At 50.7% G+C, this 25,785-nt stretch overlaps 1 protein-coding gene across 2 annotated transcripts in view; it reads right to left on the bottom strand.

Moving 5' to 3' along the window:
• Positions 1 to 25,785, bottom strand: part of RPS6KA2 (ribosomal protein S6 kinase A2) — a 155,509-nt gene that overhangs the window by 63,745 nt on the left and 65,979 nt on the right. For both annotated transcript variants that reach the window (XM_044917246.1, XM_044917247.1), the window contains exons 2-5: positions 22,723 to 22,839; positions 15,491 to 15,572; positions 4,341 to 4,421; positions 2,163 to 2,242 (exon numbers count right to left, since the gene is read on the bottom strand). In XM_044917246.1, the coding sequence (XP_044773181.1) occupies positions 2,163 to 2,242; positions 4,341 to 4,421; positions 15,491 to 15,572; positions 22,723 to 22,839 (360 nt within the window). The remainder of the gene's footprint in view (positions 1 to 2,162; positions 2,243 to 4,340; positions 4,422 to 15,490; positions 15,573 to 22,722; positions 22,840 to 25,785) is intronic.

Genomic DNA, 25,785 nt, shown 5'->3' with positions numbered 1-25,785 from the left:
CCTGTGGTCCTGGGCGGTCACCTCTGGGAGGTGTCAACCCTCATGGCCCTTCTGGCCTTTGGAACCTCCTGTTCTCTCTCCCGTGCTTAACAGGCGCCCTTCCTGGCTGGGCGTTTCTTTTCTAAGTTGGTCAACATAGTCTGTGGGCTAACTTTTAGTCCGATTCTGCTAGCTGTCATATTCTCTCGAATCTGACTTTTTCTCTCTGGATAACCACCACGGCTTGTCTGCAGGTCTGTGCTCAGAGTGCAACCTTATTTATCCACTTGTCCAGTTCTTAGGGCAAATCTCAGGATAGTCCCCAAGTCCAAGTGACAGAGTGTGCAGAAATGAAACACCCCATGAGGTGCGTCCTTGAAGGAAGTCAGGACAGTGACCCACACACGGCAGAATGCTGTCCAACGGCCTTGTTGAGAGGACGGGAGGAGGATACTGTCCCACGTCGTTTCTGAGAATCTGCTGTGCCCACACTTGACGACTTTACCTTTATTCTGAAATAAAGGTGTCGGGGGGACCCGCGTTCCCCTCGGGAGGCCACACAGGGCTTTTTGCTAACTACTGCTGCCATTTGGTCAAGAAACCTGTGACAGGGTGTGTGGTGCCAGACACTGGACGAAACCAAACCCCACGTGGTCTGAGAGGGTAAGGGAAATCAGTACTTAGTAGGCGGCAGACGGGCAGATGCTCGTAGTTCTGCCCTCTGGGAACATGTGAGCACAAGCAGGGACCAGACAGACACCTGCTCCAGGACGGCTGGTTGTGGAAGTGGGATCTGAGTCCTCCAGCCCTGGGCTTTCAGCCTGTATAAAAGGAGCTCACTGCATCAGCTGTGCGTTGTCTGAGGGACCCTTAAAAACCGGAGGGAGAGAGCAGCCCGCAGGCCCTGGGACCCCCCTCCTGCTCCACTTTTTTTTTTTTTAAGATTTTTTATTTATTTATCTGAGAGAGAGAATGGGAGACAGAGAGCACGAGAGGGGGAGGGTCAGAGGGAGAAGCAGACTCCCTGCCGAGCAGGGAGCCCGATGCGGGACTCGATCCCGGGACTCCAGGATCATGACCTGAGCCGAAGGCAGTTGCTTAACCAACTGAGCCACCCAGGCACCCCTGTCCTCCTGCTCCACTTTGATCTGTTGCTCACTTTGGAGGTCCATGCAGGATTGAAGGGTCTCCTGGCCAAAAAGTGGGAGGGAGAGAGAAGGGGAGAGGGCAGTCTGAACACACCATCCCAGTTAAATCAACCCGGCTGTGCTGGGTAAGACGGCACCAGAGGGACTGGAGACCTGGGCGAGGTGCCATCCGACGCGTGGCTGCCTTCATCACCGTCGGCTCCGTGTGAAGGAACTGCTCAGAGCCGCTGGGATTTAAGCCCAGTGCTGTTGTTGCCTCAGGCAGGAAGAAGGCTGGTTTCCTCCACGCCATGAAGCAGAGAGCTCTTCACATCAATTAGGGCCCAGAGAGCTGTCGTGTTGCCCTGCGTGACAGTCTGGACAATTCCCATATCAGGACTGTGGGGGCAAGGACAAGCCCCGGGCTTGAAGCGGTCACGGAGACCTCCCCTCCCGTGGGAAGACCCGACTAGATGCTCCGGAAGCACCTCCCGGGACGTGTGGGCAGCGTGCTCCCAGCATCTTCCCACGACGGAAGGTGAGATACTGGGAAACAGTCCCCCAGCTGCTACTCTAAACCCACCTCTGCTTTCGTCTGCTCCCCACGGGGGTCGGCGCGCTTCCCGGCGCCCGGAAGCACCTGTTTGCTTATGATCTTTCAAGGACAACAGATCACTTCTCCGTATCACTTGTGTGACTTCTTTAAAACAGATGCACACATTCATGCACATACACACACATGTTCACATGCACACACATCCCACACACACCATGTAAACCCCACAGCGCACATACTCACAGCACACACGCTGACAGACACACATTCTCACACATACTGAGAGCATGCACACCACACTCTCTCACACACAGTATGCACACCACATGCACACACTCACACACACAGCACACATACCACACACACACGCACTCAGCATACACACTCACATACACTCTCACACATACTGACGGCATTCACACCATTTGTACACAATTGCAGCACGCACACCACACACAGACCTCCCTCGAGAGCTCGCCATCCTTCTTTGCCCCGCGTACCTCTTTGGAGAGCCGGCTGAAGAGGTCCCCTCCCCGCAGGAAGTCCAGGATCAGGTAGAGCTTTCCTTCCGTCTGAAAGGCTGTGGAAGGAGAGAGGGTTGGCATCCCAGGGGTCTGAGAACACAAGCAGGCTGCAGTGCCGGACATTCCAGAAACAGGGCTGGAGCCGGGCTGCAGGGGAGAGGGGGGAGGGCCTTGTCGGGGCGGAACTCCAGGAAAGGGTCGGCAGGAATGAGTCTGTCTGTGTCCCCCACTTCTATTAAGAGTCCAGAGGGTCACCTCTCTTCTTTCTTCTCCTCTCCTTTGGTCCCCCCTTCCTTTTTTAATCACAGAGGGGATGGAAAATACATGGAGGCCCATATCTGCAGGTTCCAACCTGCTCTCACTATCACCACTACCCATGCTGGGCTCTGGGCACCATGGTGAGGTGTTTGGTGAGGAGCCGGATGATGGCTCTGACCCGGTGTGGGCAAGCCTCCTTTCCTTCATGGAGCTGCATTCTGTACAGCTCCAGGTCAAGGCAACCCATCATTTGACCTCTTCTTTCATGGAGGTGTTGGTGACCGGTCGGCCCCATGCATCGTACATCATGGCAAATGGGGCCCATGTTCTAGGTTTGATCACCATGAACTATGATTATGGGCCTGCTGTTTATACTTCCAGTCTTGCCCACCATTTAGCCAGGCGTGCCTTGCTCCAAAGGGGGCTGAGTGTGCATGTGAGGGTTAAGAGAAACCAATCACCATTGACTCTTGATTCTCAGTTCGATGTGATTGATGATCTATCACTTGGCATCTATCTTACATACCTAGGAAGTGTGGCTGCAGGGGGTCCTGATATCCCTGCTTACTTGAAAACTTTTTATTTTCTAAAAGAAAATACTAGAAACATGATACGTGTTAGGGTTTCAGAAACAGCCTCTCACTAAAAAATCTTTGTCAGACTCATATAAAGTGAAGTATGGATTCAATCCTCTCTCCTAGGGCTTGACAGGCAGAAGGAGAACAAGTATCTTTTGATCAGCCACAGAGCTGACATGGAAGACACATTTAGAAATCCTTGAAAGATGCTGTTTCTTCTTCAGAGAACCCCCTGGAAACCAGCCAAAGTGACACATGGGACTGGATCTGACAGTGGGGTCACAGGCAGCTGTGAGAGGGGGAGGTCGGGTCGGCCTCCCTGGGCGGCAGCAGGACAGAGCTCGGGCACCTGCCTGTGGCCACCGAGCCTCCCAGCAAATTCACAGCCACCGTCACTCCTACTGGCTTTGAAAGCATAAGCCACACACTTTCTACACAAGACTGAAGTGTTTTCTGAGAAATATCAGAAGGTAACCAGCAAAGAGCGAGAAGCCTCTGCCCTCCTACCTCTGAGCACGGCTTACACCTTTGCTTCGTCCTGACTCGTGGAAATGTCTCGGACAACCCCCACACCCGGTGCCTTTGAAACCAACAAGGTAGGGTTTTTTTTTCCTTCTTCTATATTTCCCTCATATTAATTATTCGGTAGGGCAGTAAGAGTTAATGCCGTCTGGCGCCTCTCGTTCATTATTTTGAGTTTGAAGATTTCACTTACTGCTTCCCCGAGGAGGGAAACGATAGAAAGCGAACTCAGAGGAGTTTGTGGGTGCCGCACGCATGTGGCCACCAGAATCACTCTTATTTGATTGTGTCTCATTTCTCTTCCAGGAAACAGAAACAGTAACCTCCCTTGAAAGAAAGTTTTGAGGGTTCAATGAGCTACTCTCTTTAAAATGCTTGAAACATAGTATTCACTTAAAATAGAGAAGGTGATGCCATTCTGGTTAAAGCAATTACTGGGTCATAAAGCATTTTCTTCTAAAACAGCACAAAAATATGTCACAGATTCACCCCAATCTAGGCCAAGAGACCTTTTATTTATTTTTTTACTACTTTATCAATGATGATAATTTAATTAGTAGCAAAGTATAGCCCCCTCACTTTAGTCTCTGGTTAAAACAGGGCATCTTGCTCCCTCAGAGCGGAAAAATGCAGAAGAGATCATGGGGCTGCAGAGGGAAGACAGCCCCACACCCTACAGGCCAGGCCCCGTGACAGGGAGGGCTCTTCTCCTGACCCAGTGCTGTTTCATTTTCCTTGGATTTGGGGAAGGTTGCTTAGGTCCTCTCAAAAGTAGGTTATGTTTTACTCTATTTACCATAATGAAGCTTTACAATGAAAGGGTGATTCACTTCTGCCAAAATATCTCTCTCCATCTTCGACCTGACTCGGTCCCGAACTGCAAAACAGAAAAACAAAGGCTTTCAGGAGGCAGAAATGGGGTTCTAGAGAACAGGGAACATAAAACATTAGCTACAAATAACCTCCCCCAATGTTTTGTTACAACAATTTTCAAGCAGACACAAAAGTTGAAACAGTAGGATAATGATCACCCTTAAATCATCCACCTAGAGTCAACAGCTGTGGGCTTTCTGATACACGTGCGTCCCTTCTGGGTCTTTGTCTCTGTGTGTCTCTCTCTTCACACGTACATACATTGTAGCCAAAATTCTGACACAAAATCATGGACACTGTGATACTTGACTCCTAGCTGTGTTTGCAAGCAGCATTTCCTAGGAGTAAGGACAGTCTCTTACAGAACTCCTGAGACAACTGTCACCTCTAGGAAATTAACAATCATTCCACAATGTCATCTAATACCCAATCCATGGTCAACACCCCCCACCATGTCACTTACAGCTGTTAGTTTTCCCAATGTGGGAGCCAGTCAAGGTTCACACATTACGTTTGGTTGTTATATTTCTTTATTCTAGAATAGAATGGTCCCACAGTTTGGGTTGTTTTTTTTTTTTTTTTTTCTTCTTCATATTTTGTGGACTTTTTGGTCAGGCCAGGCCAGTTTCTTGTAGATTGTTCCATATTCTGGGTTTGTCTGATTGTTGCTTAACTGGTGGCTCTAACTTCTTTATTTCTTGCAAACTGAAGTTAGGTCTGGAGGCTTTATAAGATGGAGGCTAAACATTTTCAGCAAATGGTGATGCTGTGTACCTCTGATTGTAGCAGGTGAGCTGTGCTGCGGGACCCTCTCTAGGTGATGCTAAATTTGATGATGTGATTAAAGTGCCAAGTCATCAATCTCTTACTGTAAGGACCGGCATGTCCCTTTGTAAGTAATAAGTAACCTACAGGGTGGTATTTGATAGAGAAGGTGATGCCATTCTTGTTAAAGAAATTACCGGGTCATAAAGCATTTTCTTCTAAAACAAGTGAGCTGTGGGCCCCTAATACTCCTTCATCCAAGAGTGTTAGCATATGCATATGAATGATCCTTGCTTGAGTCATTTAGGGCTGCAAAATGGGGATCTTCTCATTTTTTTCTTTTTTTTTTTTAAGATTTTTTTTTTATTTATTTGAGAGAGAGAATGAGAGACAGCACAAGAGGGAAGAGGGTCAGAGGGAGAAACAGACCCCCCGCTGAGCAGGGAGCCCGATGCGGGACTCGATCCCGGGACTCCAGGATCATGACCTGAGCCGAAGGCAGTCGCTTAACCAACTGAGCCACTCAGGCGCCCGGGATCTTCTCACTTCTGACGAACTGGAAATCAAGAGGAAGATTGCTTCTCTCTGTCCCTGAGGATAAGTAGGCATTAGGGATTTTTTAAAAAATTAGTGTGTTTTAACCAATTACATCATTATTCTTTTTGATGCTGACATTGTCCAAAATGTAGCCATCTGAGAATATAGATGGAATTAGTTTTAAGGCAAAAATAAACAAGCCAAATAGGATCACTGCTTGAGAATAAGAATAACCCCAAGATTCCCACAAGCAAATTGACTCACCAAGGGCAATGACTTTGTACCACCCCATGTGAGCAGAGGGAGAAAATCTCCTCCAATATTCCTACCAAGGACCAGTATAAATATTGTATTACTGGACAAGGCATTTAATCCATCCCTATTTTGGCTTTGTGATACATACTTTTAAAGTTTTATTTGGGAAATGCTTCCCAAAGAATGGCTGTAATAAATAAAGGGGGAAATGACAAGCATTGGGGAGGATAGAGCAAGCAGTCAGAACACTTGTGCAGAGCTGGTCGAACGTAGGATGGCGCAGTCTCTGGAAAACAAAGTGGCTGCTCCTCAAAAGTTAAACGCAGAACTGCTATGTGACCCAGCAATTCCACTCCTAGTTTACATCCCAAAGAACTGAAGACGGGAACTCACAGAGGTCCCTGCACACCCATGTTCACAGCCACATTACTCACAACAGCCCACAGGTGGAAAGAACCCAAGCGCCTATCAACGATGAACAGATAAACACAATGTGCCCTGCATTCACGGAGAGCAGACAAGGCTTGCTGCAGAGAGAAGCGGTGCTCCAGGCCAGGCCGGTTGGGGGCGCGGCCCGCCGGGGTGGGGTGCACCGTCCCTGCTGGAAACAGACGCCAGCCTCGAGGAGAACACAGACCCTTGGGACACAAAGGAGACACAAAGCGGCGTTGGCTGGAAACAAGCTGTGAGCAAGAGCCACGTGTGGGGACCATCGCCCCAGGAACTGAGTGGAGCATGGCGCTCACAGTGAAGCCGGTCACTGGGCGTTTTAGTTAATGCAGCCTCGCATCGCTGAGCCCTGAGCCCCGAGTTTCAGATCCTCTTCCCCTCTGTGGGCATGGTCATTGCGTGCAAGCCTTTTAGGAGGTTGTGGTGCAGACTTTAGTCTTGCCTTCCTGTTTCTCATTTGTGAGTCACCGTCGGGTGAGCTAGGCTTTGCTCAGTGTCCTCTCTGTCTTCCACGTAAACAGAAGGCAGACAGCAGGATGCAGAGATGCAGGTGCCAAAGGCAGAGCACGGGCTCCTCGTGAGGCCAGGGGACGCTGACCTCGGGACAGGGTTGTCCCCCTGCTCCTCAGAAATGGGACCTCTGGACGGTGAAGGCACAGCTCTCCCCGCCTGGCCTGGAGTTTCTTTCTCCTCCTGCCCACTCCCTGTCCACTGTGTGTCGCTCTCCTCCGTGCAGCACGACCAGGCAAAGCTGCCGACTGCCGCCAGCGAGTAAGAATTGGGGAGCCGTGTGCAGAGACGGCAGTGAGGGGTGCCCCCGGAGGCCTCTCCGTATGTGGGGGAGCCGGGACGGGGTCTGGGGAAGCAGGAGAGACACCGCGGCGAGGGCAGAGCCATCAGCTGCGGGCACATCCCGTGAGTGACTGTCCCTCCTAATGCAGTTAGAAGCCTTTCTAAGCCACCTGCTATGTGGACCTACACCTGTCACCATGTCCCAGGCCTGGGCTGCCTCCTCACAGCGAGGAGCTCATCGCTGCATCCGGCTAGCCTCCTGGGGTGTCTTTACCTCAGCGGAGCGGGCCACGCTGACAGGGCCACGAGACGGCAGTCTTCTGTCCCCTGAGGTGCGTGCTCCTCTGGGAGAAGTCTCTGCTCCATCCACCGTCCCCCGACAAGATCCGGGGAAGCAGAGTAGCTAAGGAAAGGGGCCACCGCGTTCCTGCACCCACCTAGCATCTCCTCACAAGGCTTAGTCTTCAACACTGGTTCAGAGCATCTAAAAATCCTCTAAATAGGATTGATCTTACCATTGTCTTAGATCTGTTTGGCGTGAGGAAGACTGTTTAGTCATATATCCGAATTCTGTGTTGGTAATGGAAACCAAAGGCCTTAAGAAGCCTGGTGAAAAAATTAGAAAAAGATCTTACATTTAAATTTCCAAGGAACTGTTAAGTTACAGCAGAAAACAAATTTCCTCCCTACATTTCACACAAAAATAAATCCCAGATCTATTAAAGAGTTAAGTGTTAAAAAAAAATCAATCCATGAAAATGATAACAAAGAGGAATGGCCATCTGACGTCCGGGGGGGGGGGATCTGTCTCATAAAAACAATGGAGACATTGCACACAGGGAAGAGGGAGAGATTGACTTACAAACGTCCACAGACTGGCCATCCGAGAGATTGTAACGTTAAAAGGCCAGCAAAGCACGTAGAGGTTGTGTGGGGCAAACAGGACGAGGGCCAGGAAGCTCCATAAATGCAGGAGCCCTGAGTGATTGTAGAGACAGAGCTAACAGCTCAGCTGGGGAGACGCGTCCACACTCACACGCGATGACAGCAACTCCGGAGGTGTGCACGGCTCCTCCCCAGGTGCCAGGAAACAGGCTGTGTTCACACGGGGCACGGTTTCGTCAGCGTTGACACGGCGTCCCTGACCGTCCGTGTCCAGGGACCCGCAGGGCAGTGGTTCCATAGAGTGGTGCCCCCCGGCCGCGAGACCACGTGCGGGGGCCCATCGCTCCCCAGGTCTGCGGATTCTGTCCAGCCGAGCAGAGCCCACGCCCCGCCCTCCCCGACACCTCTCCCCGCCCCGCTGGTCGCTCTCGGGCCGGAGCCCGGGATGGCTGGAAAGGCCTGGGCCGGCGGCTCGGCCACGTGATGCAGCCACGGAGCGTCCTGGCACCAAGAAAGACCCGGGCATGGACAGCAAACGCGTCGCCGCCTGGTGTGGTCTCCAGGCTGCCTCTGGGACAGCTCAGGCGCCGGGGGATTTTGATTCCTAAGACCTAGACGCATAAAAAAGAAGCCCAGAGAGGTGCTTCCTCCATCCCTGCATTGCTACGGTGTCAGTGAGTCACAGAACCTGGGAGAGACGTCGCGAGCTGAGACTAGAGACCATCATGCCGGCCGGAGCGAAACGCCAGCAGCCGTCTGGCTGGGCGGTTCTAGGCTGGCGCAGAACCTGGGGTCAGGCCACGTTATCTCCCTGGGACTTTTATTCCTGGTATTTGACAGGTGAGTCTGGAACTGAGTGGGGCTTGCTACCACGGATGTAAAAAGAAAAATGTTCTAAGCTATTTTGAGACTCATTAATAAACCGTATGTATTGGGGATAAATGAAGACTTTTTGTATTTCTGACCAACCCTGTAACTGTGGCTGCCCTGCAGCGTGGAGGGTTAGGGGGACGTGGTTTTCACGACTGGCTTTGGTCTGTACGGCCTTCGGCATCCCCTGGGGCCAGCTGTGACCTTCATGTGTCCTTCAGCCATCATGGCCTGTGGCAGCCCCAAGCACTAAGATGAATGTGGAGATGCCCAAAAATTCACCCTATAGTGAAGGGCACCGTTTCCTTCCCAGGAAAACCAGGGAGGAGGTGCATTGTGCAATTACCAACATCTTCATGACTTCCAAGCAACACCCTCCTTTAGACAACTTTAGATGTATCTACTCCTTTGTGCTCATGAAGAATTTAAAGTTTAAGACATTCCAACCTGTTAATTTGTTTACTCAACCACTTGGCCTGTTCTGGAGTTTTAGGGGTTAAAAAGGTGGCGAATGCCCCTTTCCGTAGTAACAGAATATCTCAAAACCCATAGTCCTTTGAGATGTCCCGTCAAGTGAGAAACCAAAATGCAAGGCCTGCTTTTGCCGGCCAGCTTAATGGCTTGGCACCTTGGAGTGGAGAGGTGTTCAACCTCCATTCCCACCCTCATACACGTTCCCGGACTCCCCGAGAAATGGCCAGTCCATTCTGAGAGCGCTAGTCGGAAATGCTCGAGTAGGATGGGAGTCCACACGCAGGTGGGAGGTGAGCTCAGGATCGGCTCAGCGCCGTGACCACTCCTCACTGCTTCCTTCCCTTGCCCACAAAAACTCACTGGGCCTGAAATTATACCCCAAGCAGTCTTCTGGGTGAGACTAAAATCTGTCCTCGCACAATACATTTTAATCTTCAAAGGTCAAATTCACAGCAAAAGTGGCCTCCCATGAGACGTTGTGTTGCTCGTGTTTGCTGGCCAAAACTCTGTACCATTCTTTAGTCCAGAGAAAAAAGAAAGGAAGAAAACTATACATGATAAAAATTAAAAACTGGTAACCATGTTGGTGACCATACAAGGCCTCACTCCCCAAGATTTGTCTTTTTCTCTTTACCAGGTTATTTAAAGAGAGGGGGACATGGTTACTTAAGTCACTTCTTGATTAAAGACTCTTTTTGTGGATGAATCCCCAGCCCGTTTCTCTTCCGCATTTACACTGCACAGGCATTACGATGACAAGGAGGGACAGTCATCTATTTCCTACTTTATAACCTATCTACAAGCCAAGAAACAGTCCTGGTAGGAACAAACAGACGAAGGACCCCAAAGTACACAGGCGCTGTAGGATAACGTGCCTGTTCCCTATGGATGATGTTTATCTAAGGTACGGGGGCCTCCAGGAGGCCCGAGACAGACAAGCAAGGGAAGTGTGAGGGGGAGTCATTGTCATTTTACTTTCTGTCCCAGACCACGTGCTGGGAAATAACCCCCGAATCCTGAAGGCCCTAAGGACAACTGGCCGGCCGTGGCTTCCTGATATGGAAATGACAGCCTGGGTGTGTGAGGGGACAGGCTGGGCCCCTGACACCTGCTATCACAGGAGGAGCACTGGATTCCACAGCTGCAAACCATGGGACGATGGCGAGCGCGTCACTGCTCTGTGCCTTAGTGAGGACCGTGACGCCAGGAGGGGCACTCAGAACGTGTGCTTGCAACTTGCTTTACTCTCCTCCCACCTTCCTAACCCCCCACCCCTGGAATTGGCAATTCTCCAAATGTGAGCCAAATGACATTCATGAATTTGCCTGGAAACAAAATCTGTCCAAACTAAGGCGTTAATTGAAGCTGTTTCTGAGCAAGTCAGTGTCTTAGAATGAATCGTATCAGTGTAAGAGAAAAAGAATCAATATAACGGTGCGGGAAATAGCGTTCTGAGGTCTGAGGCCACCTGTCCTGAGTCAGACGGGGGACTAGCTCAAACGCCGTAATCAGGATGAATGTAACCGTGCGTGTCCACCCCGGCCACCGCACACCCAGCGCTCCCAGCCCATCTGCTGACAGTCCCGGGGATGTCATCAGAGTTCTACGTCATAAAGAAAGCATGAACGATGAGCAGAACAGCCCCAGTCGGTGCTCTGACGAGCTTGGAAGCAGCCAGGTCCCCCCACGGCCTCCGTCCTCATGGCTGGCGGCCCTCCCGCCCCTGCCGACAAACACATTTGCCATAACCATAACCGGCCAGGAGTCACGGAACTTGCTCAACAAAGAGATTTTGCCAGAATAATGTATTTTTCCCTTTAGAATCAATAGGACAGGACAGAATAACACTCATTTCCTTCAAAGCAGGGAATGCCCACCTTTGGGCTTAGAAAGTTGACTTATAGGGAAGATGGTTGAAAAATGAGTTCTGCGTGAAAACACAGGTGAAGACCTATCAGGAAACTGCCATTGCAAAGAAGAACTCTTTCATGCAGGAAGCCCTTCCACGCGGTGGAGGATGGCCCCGGGGAAAGGAGAGAGTGCTAACCAGGAGCTCTGCCGCGGGCCGTGCGTTTGGGCCCCCGTGCAGCTTCCGGTCCTTCGTGGCAATTAACGAACGTGGTGGTAGCTACAGACCCTGGGGCCGGAGGAAGACGGAATTCTTTCTAACCAGATGGCAATTTATGTCCAACCTCCCTCCTCACTCCTGCACGCAATCAGACCTACCCAAATCTAGACAGGAAAAGCCCTAACGCATCTCCAGGTTTCATGGGAAAAAGGAGCAGGGCTGAGGACAGCTGACCCTGGCCTTCGCCGTGCCTGCAGCACCTGATGCACACCGTGGAAGTATTTCTCACATCAGCAACACCACGAGGCAGGTACTCTCACGGGCATCACCCCATTCTAAGTAGGAGGGAGAGGCTCCCCACCGCGACACGGCCCGCAGAGGTGAAGCAAGACGCGCCCCAGGGCCCAGGTGTGTGCTCCCGACCGCAGTATCGGGGTCCTCTCCCTTCTCGTGTTGACACCCAACCAGACCAACCGACCCAGAACCGCGGGGGTGGCCCCCGGCAGCAGAAGCCGTGGAAGTCTCGCAGGTGATTCCAGCTGGGGCCACTCTTGGGAGCCACTGTTACTAACATGGGCGGCGGTCCCTACTTGCTGACTCACTAACCAGGGGATGGAGACCAGCTGTCTTCATTCCTGGTCTCATGCTTGGGACCATGTTTACGGTCATTTGAGCCCCATTCCCTTACAACACGAACGGGGCATCAGCCTTTGGACTCGTGATGTTTGGAATGCTTTATATGGAATTATTACTGGAACAACTCAGTGTTGAGGACTGAATACAGAGTTAGGAAAGAAGGGAAACATTTGCAAAGGGTCCTTAAGCCAGGAGGAAGCAAGCAGCCCTGCCCTGCAAGGCGGGAGGAGGTGCTGAAGACAGGCGGGGGCTGGGGAGGGGGGCGTCCAGCTCGTCACACCCTCAGATGCTGAGCAGTTGACATTTCCCTTATGAGTGATGTGCCGCCTCCTTAAAGAAAGGGGCAGGTGCCTGACAGCTCCAAAGGTATGTAAAGATAAAACAGAGCTGTCAGAAACCATTATTCTTCTGTCAAGTTATCTGGAATGTCACTGACAACAGTTCTCTCTTCTGCACACACGACAGTCACCCGTGTTTTTGAGAAACAATCTGGAGTTTTATGACAATTTCCGCAAGTCCTCCGCCCCCTTTTCATGTTTACCTTCTCAGTGTGATTTCACTATTCGAATTCCTCGCGTTTTCGCCCTGGGGGGTTGTCTGTACTTTCGGGTGTCGCTGGTGAGTGGGGAGCGTCACCCCCACGGTCACCGTGCATTCCTTGTCTCTCTCGAACACTCTGTGGGATGACTAGTCAGCTTGCAAACCGGGGCCCACGTGAAGGTGGAGAGGATCTGAAGAACTTGGGCTCGTGGAATGCAGAGGTGGTGGAGCTCACGTGGATTTCAGTAATCCTTTGAGCCAAGCCTCTTCTTCCATGAGTGAGGAAGGAGGGAGGCTCAGAGAGCCTCAGCGCCCCCTCCCTCTGGTGCACACAGACACCTGGCCTCCTTCCTGCACATACTCGGTCCTCCAATGACTCGAAGCACTGCTTTGTAAATCTTTTTACTTTCTTTTTAAAAATTCTTAATTTGAATTCAATTAATTAACATATAATGTATTATTAGTTTCAGAGGTAGTTTAGTGACTCATCAGTTGCGTATAACACCCAGTGCTCATTACATCACATGGCCTCCTTAATGCCCATCACCCAGTTACCCCATCTCCCCACTCCCCTCCCCTCTAGTGACCCTCAGTGTGTTTCCTGAGATTAAGAGTCTCTTATGGTTTATCTCCCTCTCTGATTTCACCTTGTTTTATTTTTTCCTCTCTTCCCCTATGGTCCTCTGTTTTGTTTCTTAAATTCCACATATCAGTGAGATCTTAATGATACTTGTCTTTCTCTGACTTATTTCGTTCAGCATAATACCCTCTAGTTCCATCCATGTCATTGCAAATGGCAAGATTTCATTTTTTTGATGACTGCCTAATACTCCATTGTATATACATATACCACCTTTTTATTGTCTCTTAAGAAAATAAATGTCAATTGCATTTCTGGAAAAAAATCTATTCTTCCGTGGTGGACCAGTATGGAAAGCCGAAACAGTAAAGGATGTCAAATAATGTTTTGTTTGAAAGACGGCTTTTAAAGAAGCACAAGGACATGGGAAATCTTCCTATTCTTTTACACTTATGTGGCTCATTCTCACGCATAAATACAATTTTACATCATCAAGCACATGCTCCAGAGTATTTTACAAATAACTTTACATTATAAGAAGTCAAACATGTTTTATTTTTGTTGAGAACTTAAAATATAGAGTATAGGGAGGAAAATAAAAGTTATCAGTAATCTTGAGACTGTTTTCATTTTGGCCTACTTCCTACTAGCATGACGTGTCTCTCCTACCTGCCCATATACGCACGGACCTGCACTGACGGAGATGCTCATGCATTTAACAACATGATGATCGCTCTGCAGACACAGCTTTCTGTCCTGTCTGACCCACGTAACACTGTGCCCAGGGCACTTTCTCAAGGACACTGGGTTGGATTACAAACAAATGTGGAGATGTGCATCCATGCAGGGTGAATCACTGAGCTGGAGTGCTTGGCACGAGCTGAGAGTTCAAGGTTAACGCTGACGGAGTGCAGGCTGAGCAGCGGGTTAACAGAGCAAAGTCGAGCTCCTTGACTGGACTTCGCACCTCCAGAGCCGGTGCATGGCTGCAGATTCCCTTCCAGCGGTTCCAGTGTCACTCCGACTTTCCTCCCTTTCCTCCCAGGGGCAGGGGACGGTGAGGTCGTATTTGAGGGGAAGAAGGGAGAGTTGTGATCAAAGGGAAAAGGAACCATTTAAGGTCCCAGCCTTGAACAACCTCCTTTGGAAGAACATTTGCTCTCCTTGGAATACCTAGGATGTGCAAGTCTATATTTATATGGTTTACGTATTTCCTGGCCTAAACTGTTGGTTATCTTATTTGCCAGCCAATAGTAAGTGACGTGTGTGCAGAGAATGTTATATTCCTTGTATCGCCCCCTGAATGTACTTGCTGAGGACATTGTCTTAAGACCTAAAAACACACATGCGGCCTCGACATCTTTGACCCTCACAGAGCCCCTTGCCCTTGACAGATAGCTCCCCACCTTGCAGTTCCTGGATAAGCTGGAGCAGCTACACCCCCATCTGGTCCTCACCAGGCTTCAGCTCCCTACCAGCTTACAGAATGATTCAAACAGGCCCAGCACATCCTCCGCGGGCACCGGGGGCCACCTTGCCTTCTTGTTACTATAAAGCCTGCCTCCTCCAGCCTGTCCTCGGTGGCTCTGCTCCTCTCTCTGCTCCTCCCCAGGCTGATGAGTGTATATGACCAATAAACTCTGCCGCACCTGCCCGGGGCCCGCTGTGTGTGCTGGGACATCTTACACTGCTTAGGGGACGAGCCCCTCCCTCACCAACGGGGAGAGCGGGCGGGGATCGGAGCATAGCAGGTGCTCAGCTCTCCCGTGCTGTTGGCTATGAGACTGCGAGCCAGGAATGGGGATCTTGGATGTGGTTTTATTTTGACACGTTTTTTTGAAACTGAGCAATCCAGTCTCACTGAGGATTCAGGCTGAGTTGCAGTCCACAGGCATCCATATGACCTGCTTCTGCTTTCTTCCCTGATGAGCTATTTTCCAAATCGTACACCACAGCCGGACATATGTGGGAGAATGGTATTTATGCAATATGGCTTTCTCTCTGAAAATTGTGGAAATTTTGCAGGGATATGTTAAATGTCCAGGGAAATGTTTATACTGTTTATCGTCAGTCTGAGAGTAACGTGTCTGATATACTCCTTCAGAGACAACTTCAGAAATCATGCGATACGAAATAGAACGTGTATTTACGCAAACAGTCGGCAGAGCATGAACCACAGTTGGCATCTCAAACACAGCCAGCCCCCTTGTGAAATGCTCACCTTTCAAGGTAGCTTTCTTAAGAACTTTCATTGCATATAGCTGCCCAGCATCAGATCCCTTGGTCTTCCTCACCAGGAACACCTGATAAAGAGAGCACGCAACATCTGAGATTGGGAAGACTTGGAACTCATTGTCCTTATTTGATTCGACAAGGTGATATACAAGGGAGTTTAGGGAAAAAAATCCAATAAAATAAATACGTAAAATTTCCTCCAACATCTAGGCTGCTGGGACAAATGTCATCTAACTGATTGCAATTCTGTGATGAAAAGCATCACGTGTGTGTGTGAAGAATCATTTGTTTTTGGCACCACTAACTTTCTCCTAAATGTTTTCTAGCCAAGGTATTACCACCCTTCTGGAAAAAAAAAAGAGACCAGTTGTTTAGAAAAACAAATAATATTCTGAAATTTTAAGGGAGATCATTTGGTTTATTCTAAATATCCCTTTGTAAGTCCTCGCTGGGAAGGCCACCATGATAGTTCCTGCCAATCACATGGAATAGACTCTGATTCTCAAGATAATCTGGGTTCTCTTATTTTGAGCTTTCTTCACCCAAATTTTAGCTTCGAGCAGAGTTAAATTTATATAGAGTTTCTTTTTCTTTTTCTTTTTTTAAATAGAGTTAGTTTCTAAATGGCTCTTAGAGACACTTGTGTGGATCTTTAATGACATTTTTGAAACACATTTTGAGGTACAACATCAAGGAAAACCAAAAAGAAAATTGTTTGAGAAGCTGAGCGAGCTTAGGGTCACAGTCACGACTATTGAACAGAATGAATGAACACACACACACACCCCCCTGGGGCATTGACGGTAGACGCAGAGATCTACTGGCATGATAGAGACCGCCACGTGGATGACGCTTGCTATCCAGGGCAGGGGCCACCACGAGGGTGACGGGGACCCACCCCCTCCCCAAAATGCCTGCCTCACGGACCCTCGAAGCCAGAAAGACCTGCCACTGCACATGCCTCCAGGGCTACAGCGTCTCCTGCGGGGGACAAAGACTGATAGCTTCCCCCTCGGGGAGGAGAGTGAAGGGGAAGAAGATGGCTGAGGGCAGGTCTCCAGAGCAGAGGGTCTGCCGTTCCCACAGGACACGGCTTCCAGTTCCAGTGACCTGGAAGACACCAAGTCCCAGCAGAGGAACGTGGGTTCATGGGGTCGGTCCTCGGATCACCGTGTGCCCTGGAGCCCAGGCAGCTGCCTCCTGACCCTGAGCGGGTCCTGGCCCTGGGACAGCTCCTTCCCCACTGCTCTCAGGTCACAAATCGGGGTCAATGCCAATGACCCCTTGCCTCCCCCGGCCCACACAAAAATGAGGGCAAGAGGGCCAGGCTGGCCCCACTGGATGCTGCCTCCAGGAATGAGGGGCCCAGGCAATCATGGACAATTAGAAGTAGAATCACCCTTTTCTATTGGATTCGGACTATTGCGTCACTGAGTGTTAATATTTATCTTTGGGGCACATTTGACATGTCTCTGTGTTGGCTGGATGAAGCAGGCTGTGGGGCAGACCCCCAGGGAGAGAGTCTAGGGTCTCTCCCTCAGCGAGCACAGATGCACAGGATGAGACACAAGCCTGTGTGACGAGGGCTCTGCCGGGGGAACGTCCGGCTGGGGACGAGCCTCCCGATGGGCAGGTAGAGCTGCCCCCAGTTGTCAGAAAGGGGGGTGTGCAGAGAAAAACTTTAGTGTCCGACATGTTGAGTCCTCTGACTCACGGGAAGTCATGGGCCCTGCGGTGTGTCTGCTCACGCTGTGGTCCCCTCAGGTCTCCAAGCCCTGTCCCCGGCTGGCGCGGGCCAGTGAGCGAAGGGGAGTAGCCAGGATGCAGGTGATGGGCAGCAAGCCAGTGAGCAGGTCGGAGAGGCTGGGGGCCCTCCTGAGGGGCCTGGGCCCGAGCCTCAGTGCCCAGCACCTTGGAAAGAAAGCTGCGCCCTGAAAGGCATAGGGGTGAGGGGGAGGGGTGTCTGTGGCAGGGAAGGGGTTGCTGGCTAAACAGCTGTGACTCTAGCAGAGAGGGACCTCTGGGGTCAGAGCACTGTGGAGCTGGAGCAAAACACTCCAGCTGAGCCCTGGCCGTGGGGCCGCGGGGGAGCCAGCCTGGGCCACTGAGTCATGGTGCAGAGAAGACGCGGTGGCTCCTTGTTCAAGCCCTCTGTGCGCCTCGGCTGGGGCCAGTAAACCTACTGACTCTTTACAGTGAAGCCTACTGGTTAGCCCCAAGATGAGGCATTCTTAGAATCAGAAGACCAGCAACAGCAATAAGACCCTCTTCCAAAATGTGCAATATCGAAACCATCTTTTCTGCCTGCATCTTCATCCCTTTGTCCACCTGTTCTCTTGCAATATGAGGAGCGGGTGCATGACACACACGGAAACGTGCATGAGGGCAGACATAGGAGCTCGAGGACTAGTGGAAACCCCGTCCCACTGAAGGCGACACCGGAAGCCGAGTTCACGGGGGCTGCCACCCACTAAGAGTATCGCAAATGATGTTAGATTTTGCATGAAGCGTTGCACATCAAACCTTTTTCTCTATTGTATTTCAGGCTTTTAAAAATGAGATGATTGATAGTGATGGCAATTTGTATGCATCTGTTATTAAAAGAGTGCTTTTATTTTTGAAAAGAACTGGAAGAAATTCCATTCTTGCTGTGATTGTGAAGCCCCCACTATGCGTGGGGCCTGGGGGCTACGACTCGAACCACAGCGGGAGGGACCCCCTGGGCAAGCAGGGCCCGACAGGAGGTAAACAGAGCCTTGAGGGCACGAACTACGGGGTCATAAGTGCCATGAGTGAATGTGGTCACGAGCGAGGAGCTGGGCTCACGAGCCGTAGGTGACCGCTCCCGACCACCGCCCCGCACCTCGTCCTCTGGTGCTGGACGCGCATCGGTCAGGAACACATTTGGACACAGTGAAATACGTTCTGGATAATTCCAGCAATTTCAGCACATAGTGGCCGACCTTCCGTCTCTAATTCAGCTTTAACGGGCTCCCCATGTTGTTCTCGACTTCCTCTTCAGCAGCTCAGCATGTGACATGCAAGGACATTATGTGGGGACACACAGAGACAGATGCTATGTCATCCTAAATCGCCCCAGATCTTCAGGTGTCATCGTGATCAGCGAAACCACTGCCTGATTCTCTCAGCGAACTTTTCGGCTCTCAGAGCTACAACGTCGCGATTGGTCTGCAGTGTTCTCCAACGCAGGAGCCGACCGGGTGGCAGCCATGCCATTTCAGAGGACGTTAGGGGGACAATGTCCTCAAAAGGAAGATATTTAAAGACCCATTCTTATGTGCTACCAATTAAGTGATAGGAAAGCAAGGGCATGTTTTTATTTGGTTTGATCCCTTCTTAGAATGTGGGAATTGTAATCTGCATATTATTTTAAAGAAAAGAATGTTCCCATACAGATCCCTGGTGTTTATCCATGAGGAACACCAAGGAGCAGGCAAGGGGATGCGGAGGAGGGTGATGGCATTGCTTTTGGACTCTCCTGCCTACAGACTCTCAAGGAGCGCCTGGTCTATACTAGGCACCTGCAGACTCTCAAGGAGCGCCTGGTCTATACTATGCACCTGAGCACCTGGTGTGCACCACTCGCCGGAGCACCTGAACACACTGTGCCACATCTTCCAGAGTTTCACTGCTTTCCCAATTCAATGCTTAAATCTCTTTGAGGACAAGGCTGTTTCTCCTGTCCAAGCACCACTGCTTCCTTTGCTCTCTGGACACCCTTGAAATCATGATGGCTTGACAATTTACTAACAACCAGAGATGTTCTCCATTGTTCCCAACAAACTGCTCTGCAAACCAGTTAACTTGCTTCCTACACTTTGCAGGACTGACTTGAGAGGAGAGCATGCGCTGCTCTCTATGTGGTCCCACACGGGGACCTGCAGGCTGCAGCCCCCATCATCCCTCAGAGATGCTGCCCCTGGGAGTCATCCTCTGGGGCTTGGGGCTCCTTCTGTCCAGGGAACAGTCCTCTGGCTGCACAAGCAGATTCACAGCAGCTGAGGGAAGAGCCATCAGGGCCCCTCCCCTGGGCGGGATGGCAAACGCATGCTGACGGACACTGGGACAAGCCTGCCGTCGGAAGCAGGCATCAGTGCGAAGGCCAAGTGGCAGAGACAGCATTTTACTCCTTCCTGCATCTCCAGCATCTGCAATCGCTGCACGGAGGAAAGACAGAATGGAGGTACCCGGTGACAGGTGAACGGAGGGGCCCAGTGACAGGTGAACAGAGGGAACTCAGTGACAGGTGAACGGAAGGGCCCAGTGACAGGTGAACGGAGGGGCCCAGTGACAGATGAATGGAGGGGCCCAGGGACAGGTGAACAGAGGGAACTCAGTGATAGGTGAAAGGAGGGGCCCAGTGACAGGTGAACGGAGGAGCCCAGGGAGAGGTGAACAAGAGGGGCCCAGTGACAGGTGAACGGAGGGGCCTGGTAACAGGTGAATGGAGGGGCCCAGTGACAGGTGAACAGAGGAGCCCAGGGAGAGGTGAACAGAGGGGTCCAGTGACGGGTGAACGGAGGGGCCCAGGGACAGGTGAATGGAGGAAACTCAGTGATATGTGAATGGAGGGGCCCGGTGACAGGTGAATGGAGGGTCCCAGTGACAGGTGAATGGAGGGGCCCAGTGACAGGTGAACAGAGGGAACTCAGAGATAGGTGAATGGAGGGGCCCAGTGACAGGTGAGCAGAGAGGCTCAGGGACAGGTGAACAGAGGGGCCCAGGGAGAGGTGAATGGAAGAACCCAGCAACAGGTGAATACAACCCAGGAATGCTAGAGTCCAGATTCACTCTCTTTGCTCTTGGGTGACGAGGCAAGAAGTGAAATCTCTCTAACAGGAGCTTTCTGCAGGATGAAAACATTTAGTCTTGCCTTTTTTTTTCTAGAGAGCAAAAGCAAGATGACTCCTGCATAAGGGCATACAGTTTTTAGTCACGGATGAAGAATAAAATACTATGCAGTCTTAGAACATGCGCTTTCCCCCTCGTCATTAGTTTTGCTTTTATAAAAAATTCCCAACAGAAGCCTCCCATGGACAAATATAATTTGTATCTGTAGCTCTCTAGCGCCTGATGTTGGCTCCAAATATCACAGGGCACTTCCAAGAGGTTTCCAGAGCCCTGTCCCATGTGTTGGGCAACCCCCATCCACCGGGAGTCCTGGTCTTCAGCTCTGGGGCCAGGGTGGCACTGCCCGGTGGCCCTGGCCCCACACTCAGCCTGAGTCAAGCAGTGAGGGGAGGTTAGAACACCTGCACGCGTGGTTACTGCCTCTTGCTGTTACTTCCGGTGCTCTGGTTCCCTGCGGGGCCGTACGCACGCCAGCTTCGGTGCGCGTGCGAAGAGCAGGTGTGTGGTAGGCTGGGACCGTGCCAACCAGTCCGCCAAACACCAGTTGTTATTTCACTTGTTTTCCAAAGAATGGTCTTTTAAAGCAAAATTACATTTCAAAATTTGAAATGTGGAGGGAATTGACAAAGCCTTTTCTCCTTTCATGTGGAACCCCTAGGTCTTGGAGGAGGGCACCTTCCAGGGCAGGTTCTGTCCAGTCGAGTTTCTGGACAGACCCCTAGAGCCCCAGACACGTGTCTCAGTCGGGCTCAGAAACATCGTTCCACGGGTCTGTTCCCAAGGACCTGGAGACAGGGGTGGAGGGCGGCGCCCGCAATGAGGTTGGAGGGACCCACGTCTGGGCCCTCACTGCAGACGAAGACCACTCGGCGGAGAATGTGCTCTGGAAACAACACGTGGGGAATGTCTGTGAATTTGCTTGTCTCTATTCCGAAATCCTAGTTCTTAGACAAAGAATGATGCCTTCTCTTTTTTCTGACATTTCTAATTAACAGCCGCTATTCCATTACCACATAAATAGGCTCTGCCTTATGCTTTTAGTAACGCTCCTTACGCTGTGAGACACTGAAGTCTTCATTCCCTGCTTCCAAAAATACCTTATGATCCACATTAAAAAGCCATTTTTGTAGGACACGAAACTGTGAATATTGGAAATTTGGTGTGGTTCCAAACGAGTGTGTTTGTATATATATCAGTGTATACACCTCCTTCCCATGTGGCCGTACAAAAGTGGAAAACAAAACAGAAAGACTACCGTATACGCAGGCCAAAAGATAAGTTTTGCAAGCAATCAAATTTTCATGGTGTGTAAGAGACTTTCCAGAACATCATTAATGCACTATTAGTTGTGCATTAAATCAACAAACGCTAGATTTCATCTCGGCACAAAGTCCTCCGAAGAACGGAGAGATTTGGTGAATGTCCACGTTCCACACAAAACGACTCTTTTACAGGTCCAGGCCGCCGTTTTGCTTGTGCCCCAGGGAAGGACTGTACTGCTCTTCTCAGGCCCCGATATTCCAGAAATCATGCCCTCAGAGTCTATGGATTTCTCACTGTTACACGGGGACGTGGAGGAACCAGCACTGCAATGGAAGAACTCCCACGTTGTCGTAACTGAGGATCCCTTGGCATCCTGCCGGACTGGGATGTGGCCCGAGAGAAGGGCCAAGCACTTCTCATCCTGGGAGGGATCAGCCTGCACCACACCTTGACGGTGACGCAGAAAGGGCACGATTCTGTGCGTAGATACAGCTGAGACAATGGCTGGGTGGGATCCAGTCTTCTTCAGTCATAGAAAAACCACAAGGTTTATGCCATCCCCATTGTGTAGAGAGGGAAACTGAGGCTCAGAGAGAGAGAAATGCACAGCTGAGGAGAGGAGGCCGGTGGCGAGGCCCAGCTTCCCTGACTCCCGAGTGCCAGTCGCATGCTGGCCGCGAAGGGCGCTGCTTTCTTCCTTCTTGTTGAGTCTGCGCTTTTGGAGAGGCATTGGCTCAAGGTCAAGAACCGTCCTCACGGTCATGTTGGGTAAAGGCCTAGGGAACTCTGAAGGCCACGGTGTGGGGTATTCTCATGGGCCCACGCGATTGTGGTTCACACAGCTGTGTGTGACAGAATCATAACTGTGCAAAGTGTGTGTGGGTGGCAGTGAATACGGGACCCCGCAAACGGGGGGCTGCCCGTGAGTCTCACTCCCTCGGCCTCAGGGCCGCGGCTCCCATGTTCACGAGCCAACCCAGCCATTGCTCACGTCCCCCGACATTCAAGTGCTCTCCACCTTGGCATGGGGGACCTGCCACAGTGTGTGAGACTCACTCAGAGGGAATCAAAGCTCCAACTTACCTTTCCGTAGGATCCTTGTCCTAGAACTTTCAAGAGTTCAAACTGGGAAGGGTCGGCCTTCTCAAAGCCTTCCTTTACATGGTGGCTGATGTCGATTTCCTTGACGGTGCCTTCCTCCTGCAAGAGAGCGGTGGTACATGGTGAATACACCCATCAGCAGGCTCCTCTGGATTCACCACACTCCTGTCCTACACTGAAGTTACGACACGCTGGGTCGTGTTATGGATTTTGAGGACCTCAGTGAAGGCAGGGAAAATCTCTTCTCGACCCTCAAGGTCTTCCAGCCGGACTGAGGATTGAATTTACATGAGACCGATTAATAGGAGAAAAAAAATCAAAGTATTATTCCATGCGCACAGAGGCCCAATAACGAAGCTGAGACCTAGAGAAATGACCAGAGCAGGCAGTTTTTATTCTTTTTTTTAAAGATTTTATTTATTTGAGAGAGAGAGAGAGCACAGACAGGGTGAGGGGAGAAGCAGACCCCCTGCTGAGCAGGGAGCCCGATGCGGAGCTGGATCCCGGGACTCCAGGATCATGACCTGAGCCGAAGGCAGACACTTCACCGACTGAGCCACCCAGGCGCCCCCAGTTTTTACTCTTTATGGACAAAGGGACAACAACAAATCTGTCAGGGATGGGCAAGACAAGGAAAGCTTGACTTTGGGAGCTTCAGTTAATTAGGAATTATAAGAGGATTTGGGCTGGGGCAGTAAACTGGGAAAAAGTAGCAAAGGCTCCTGTCTCTGGGGACAGGCTGTCTCTATTTCCTGGTGACGAAGGGTACCCTCCCCGGGGCAGGGGGGGTACTGTGACACGTGGGACATCACAGAGCTTTACGCCATCATCCTTCTCTGTGCCTATCTCAGGAAGCAGGCCAGGGAGCTCTCGCTTGCTTCTTTTCCACATGGATATTTGTCATTTGGTCTCATCTCAAGGACTCGTCAGGAGCTCTCCACAAAATCCATTCTGTGTCCAACAGTTTGGGCAAAAGTTGGGATAGGGATGATTATGGGACCCGTGCGGCAGAATGAACCTCTGAGATCTGTCTCAATGTCAGCGGGGCTGTGCTGAAAAGGGCCGTTGACAGGCTCCCTACGTGGCTGTGGTTTGTGAAACGCAGATGTGTGTCCTCCTCCTCCTTCCTGAAGGATACCTTTGCCAGAGCTAATGCAAAGTGCATTCCGTTGGTCTCCCAGAGACTAACGGTCAGAAGAAGGAGTCAGACAAGATTTTTCTGCCAGTCCAGAAGCAAGATTTCCCAGTAGGAAAAAAAAAAAAAGTCCTTGTTCTTTAAATTGACATGGACAGAAATCACTACGATTTTTTGTCAGAGAACTTCCTGTCCCCACAGATGCATCACTTCACTTACAACAAGGTGAATCCACCCAATGCCAGCAATCTGAAGTAGGGAAGCTGGGAAAGAGGCGTTTTTCCTGACAGTAGAGGCTCACTGTTGCTCAGTGCCTCGCTGTGCTTCTCTGGGACTCCCCTTCCAGCCCCTCCATCCGAGCACTCACCCCTGCTCTACCATCTTGGCATCGGGCGAGGTGTTGAAAAACAGCAGAATGGGCTGGCTGAAAAGCTCATCTAAAAATAGCGCCCAGTAATCACAAGCACATTGTGTTCTGGGCACTCAGGACTTCTCATTGTTTCTTTCATTCCTTAAGAAATTGTTTTGAAATACAGATTCAGTCCGAGTCAGGCCCAGAGCTACAAGTGTTAGAGATGGGTTTCCACTCCCGGGGCTCAGGGACACCACCCCTTCTCCCTGGAGTTAGTCGAAGAGCAGCTATTTTCAAGTGAAATCGTAATAGCAGTAATTTACATGACAGGGGTCTCTCTAAAATGTATGGAGATTTCGGTTTCTCAAAAGTTACGAATTGTTATATTTTATCTCTGCGTAACCAGTTTTGGACACCTTTAAAGTAGACCAAGGTCGTACGCGCCGCAAAACCTCACTGCAGGTCAGCAGCCTGTGCAGGAATGTTTTGCTTTTTCTCTTCCCATGGTTAAGAGAACGCTCCAATTTCTACATCTTGAGGATTATTTGCCATTTTTGTAGAAACAGTGGTTTTTCTAATTGTGAACAGAAACAAATGAAAATAGCCAAAATGGATTCTTTTTGATCAGTTCCTAAGGTTCCTAGGAGCTCAGTTAGGAGACCAATTAGAATGTCATTGATTTGTGATCACTTCTTGAATAAATAAGTAAGGCTCGGGGGCAAAGGTCACCCAATTGGGGATTATATTTAGACTGTAGTCTGGGGTGGAGGTCACAGTTGAAGACATTCCCGCTTTCGGCCTCAAGCCTCCTGGACCTGCAGACCCTGTAGGCTCAGGAGACCGAGCAGCTTCTGGAAGGAACGTCTCCATTTAGCACAGGAAGGGAAAGCGACCGCGGGACCCTCAGCTTCACCGTGGTGCCTGGTTTCCCACAAAGACTGCACTCTGTGGGCCTGCAGCAGACTTTGATTTCCCACTCAGAAAACAAGGCCAAAGCCGAAGTTCAAAACACTTCTCCAAGTCCCCATAGACACATAGATGCTATCCTTCCCTGCTGTTGACTTGTCAACTGAAGAAAGAGATGGAAGATGATTGGTCACTTAAGTGAGAACAAAGTGCCCCTTTCCTGTTAATGAAGCACTTTCCAGCAGTGGGCCCACTGACCACCCTCTCCCTACGGCATAGCCCGCTGGGAGTCCCCCAGAATTCCGATTTCCCTCCTGAATGAACTTCCATCACGCAGCCGCGGTAATTCGGCACCTGCATTACGAACAAGGTCATAATTTCCTGAATCCCGTCTTTCTGTGACTTCATTTTGGTAAGGGACACATCAACAGTCACAGTGCTGAATAGAGAGTCAAATTCAACACTGTCGTGGGCGCAGAGTGGGAGAGGGACAGTGTCCACTCCGATGGCCGAGGAGCCCGGGGACAACGGGGGCGTGCACTCTTGGCTTGGCCTCCAATCACACTTCACAGCACATGTGTGTTTCATGATGATTCCAGATCATTCCTCCTCTTCAGCTGCTCTTTGTGGAGAGCCAGAGGCCCACAGTGGC

The sequence above is a fragment of the Neomonachus schauinslandi genome, chromosome 8 (assembly GCF_002201575.2).
Source record: "Neomonachus schauinslandi chromosome 8, ASM220157v2, whole genome shotgun sequence".
In the NCBI taxonomy this organism is placed as follows: Eukaryota; Metazoa; Chordata; class Mammalia; order Carnivora; family Phocidae; genus Neomonachus; species Neomonachus schauinslandi.
Note: the sequence above shows the minus strand (reverse complement) of the source record. Positions and strands in the feature narration are given on the sequence as shown.